Source organism: Galeopterus variegatus, unplaced genomic scaffold (assembly GCF_000696425.1).
Source record: "Galeopterus variegatus unplaced genomic scaffold, G_variegatus-3.0.2 Scaffold53, whole genome shotgun sequence".
In the NCBI taxonomy this organism is placed as follows: Eukaryota; Metazoa; Chordata; class Mammalia; order Dermoptera; family Cynocephalidae; genus Galeopterus; species Galeopterus variegatus.
In genome coordinates, this window is record NW_007726164.1 from 1,345,125 (window position 1) to 1,347,556 (window position 2,432).

Below are 2,432 nucleotides of genomic sequence, written 5' to 3' on the forward strand. Positions count from 1 at the left end.
CCCCCCCCCAAGAAAAGCCTAGCAATTTAAAATTTTTTTGCATTTCAATATGCATGCCTCCTCAGATGCATGGGGTGCTGTGCATCTTATGGATTCATATTTTGACTTTGGGCTTAGAAGAGGTTAAGAGTCATAAGATTCACTTCAATTCTCTTCAGAGAAAGAGAAGCTTTTCTCACTTCTCCAGTTTATTGCACATTGCGGAAATCTCTTTTGGGCCCACCAGAAGGTGTATAATATAACCCAATTAAGCTGTTTAGAACTTTGGCTTTTATGGTGTTGTCTAGACAGTTCAAGGTTTTGTAAACAGCCTGGCCTGGCCCTGTAACATAAAGTGCAGTGCAGCCCTCACCACATTCTTTAACTTGAAGCGATAAATGCGGTGAGAAGTGGGTCTGCAGCCCCTGGCCCTATTCCAGTGAGGGGGGCTTACCTTCCCTGCTCCAGGCCCATTATGACACCAGCAAGGAAGCCATACCCTCTCCACTCACTAACTTCCTTTTAGAAAACTTTTTTCCCCCCCAATGGAGGGTTCTATTTTTTTTTTTTAATCTTTTAAGGAACCCTGGCTCCTTGTTACTTTGTTAAGTAGAATTTGTATTTTCTAATGTTTTTAAAAATGGTTTTTGTCTTTTCAGAAATTCCAGGTTCACTAGACTTAGGGATTAGGGGTGGGAATTTACTTCTTAGGTTCTTGCTGCCCCAGCCTCACTGCTTGGAGAAAACAGCACAGTATGGTTGGGTCACATCGTCAATTCAGAAATTCATCGCTAATGTGATTTTTAAAAACCAGTGTAGCCTAGAGGGGTTGCGAGGGAACAACTCCTATTTTAACAGGATTAGAAAGTATTTCACTTGCTTTTCGGTTGCATGGGGGGAAGAAGGTTCTGTCCACTAAAATATCCTAATCGGGCACTAAACTTTAAGAGGAAAATTCATACAGTGTATTGAAGCTGTAACCTCCATTTTTACTAGAAACCATTTATTCACACAAAAAAGACAGTGACTCATGCCTTGATATGACACACCAAAGGTACATTTCCCAGAGTTTAAATAATCTGCATTCACCGAGGGGGAAGGAAGGGGTCTCTTAAGCTCAGAACAAAACACCAGCGCCTTCTAGCCCTGCGGCCTAACTCCCTACAGATCCCGCCGCGTCCCCACGAGGACTTGGAGAGGGGGAGAGGGAACAACAGCAAGGTGGCGGTAAAACTGTAAAGGGACAGATCGCATTTACCATTTTCCCCTTATTAGGATCCGCTCGGCCAAGTCCCCGGCCTCGTCCGCAGGCTGCAGTCGCTGGGAGGTCTCGAGTTGACCGTGGGAAGAAATCGTGAAGTTCCACAGAGAAGAGGCGTCATTAAACCCAAGGATATTGGGCCTGCGGAGGGCAGGCTGGTGGGGAGGAGGGTGGGTGAGTGGGACTCTGGGGAGGGGGTGCTTCCTGGAGCTCTCAAAATAAGGGGTTTCCAGTGAAATACTGCAGACGATCTCTGTTCAGTTTCTTTTCTTTCATCCTGCGATTTTGGAACCAGATTTTGACTTGCCGGTCAGTCAGGTTGAGCATCCGAGAGAGTTGGAGTCTTTTCTCTTTGTTTATGTACACGTTAAAGAAAAACTCGCGTTCCAGTTCGCGGATCTGGTACTTGGTGTAAGGACAGCGCTTTTTCCGGGACCGCTGGGGGGCCACTGCAAGGCAAAGAGACCAAGGGGTGAGAGAGGCTGTTGCCTGCCGGTCCCCACCAGCCTTCCCGGGTTACTGAGCGAGGTCCAGGCCCTAGTCCTGTTGGGGACGTCCCCTGCCGCTGCTGAAAGGCCCTGCCTGCGTCGTGGGGGATGATATATGGGCGGGCAAAGGAGAGAGTGCGGGCGTGGACGTGTGTTCACGCCCGGACACACACACACACACACACACACACACACACACACACACACACACACACACACAGCCTGGCACGAGGTGAGGAAGCAGAGGGAGAGGCAGGCTCTGAACTGGAACTCGAAGGGAGAGAGACAAGAGCACGCCCGCTGGGGCATCTGCTCGACTCCAGTGGCGTGCGTCAGCCAGAGGCTTGGATAAAGTCCAGTGCAAGACCCCCCCCCCCTTAAAAGCGGGAGGCTTGGGTGTCCCCACTCGCTAACTAGTTCGGTGAAATTCCCCTCCTTCCCTTCATGATCCCTATCAAACCCCTGCCCAAAACTAGGGAAAAGCTCTCTGCAGCGATTATGTCCTCCTTGAAGTCTACCTTAAGCCCACCTAAATTGGTTTCCTATCATAAACACGCTTTACAACGGCCCGGGAAATCTTATAGGATGTATAAACCCCTTCGAATGCTTATAAAGTAGCACATAAAACGGCGCAAGCAGAGGGAGGCCCCCGCCACCCCCCCGCACCCGCGGTCCCCGGGCCCAGCCGCTTGCCCCGCGCCCGG

At 50.0% G+C, this 2,432-nt stretch overlaps 1 protein-coding gene across 1 annotated transcript in view; it reads right to left on the reverse strand.

The window, feature by feature from the left end:
* Positions 1-965: 965 nt before the first annotated feature.
* Positions 966-2,432, reverse strand: part of HOXD11 (homeobox D11) — a 2,642-nt gene continuing 1,175 nt past the window's right edge. The window contains exons 2-3 of the mRNA XM_008573720.1: positions 1,804-1,822; positions 966-1,689 (exon numbers count right to left, since the gene is read on the reverse strand). Of these exons, the coding sequence (XP_008571942.1) occupies positions 1,454-1,689; positions 1,804-1,822 (255 nt within the window). The 3' untranslated portion in view covers positions 966-1,453. The remainder of the gene's footprint in view (positions 1,690-1,803; positions 1,823-2,432) is intronic.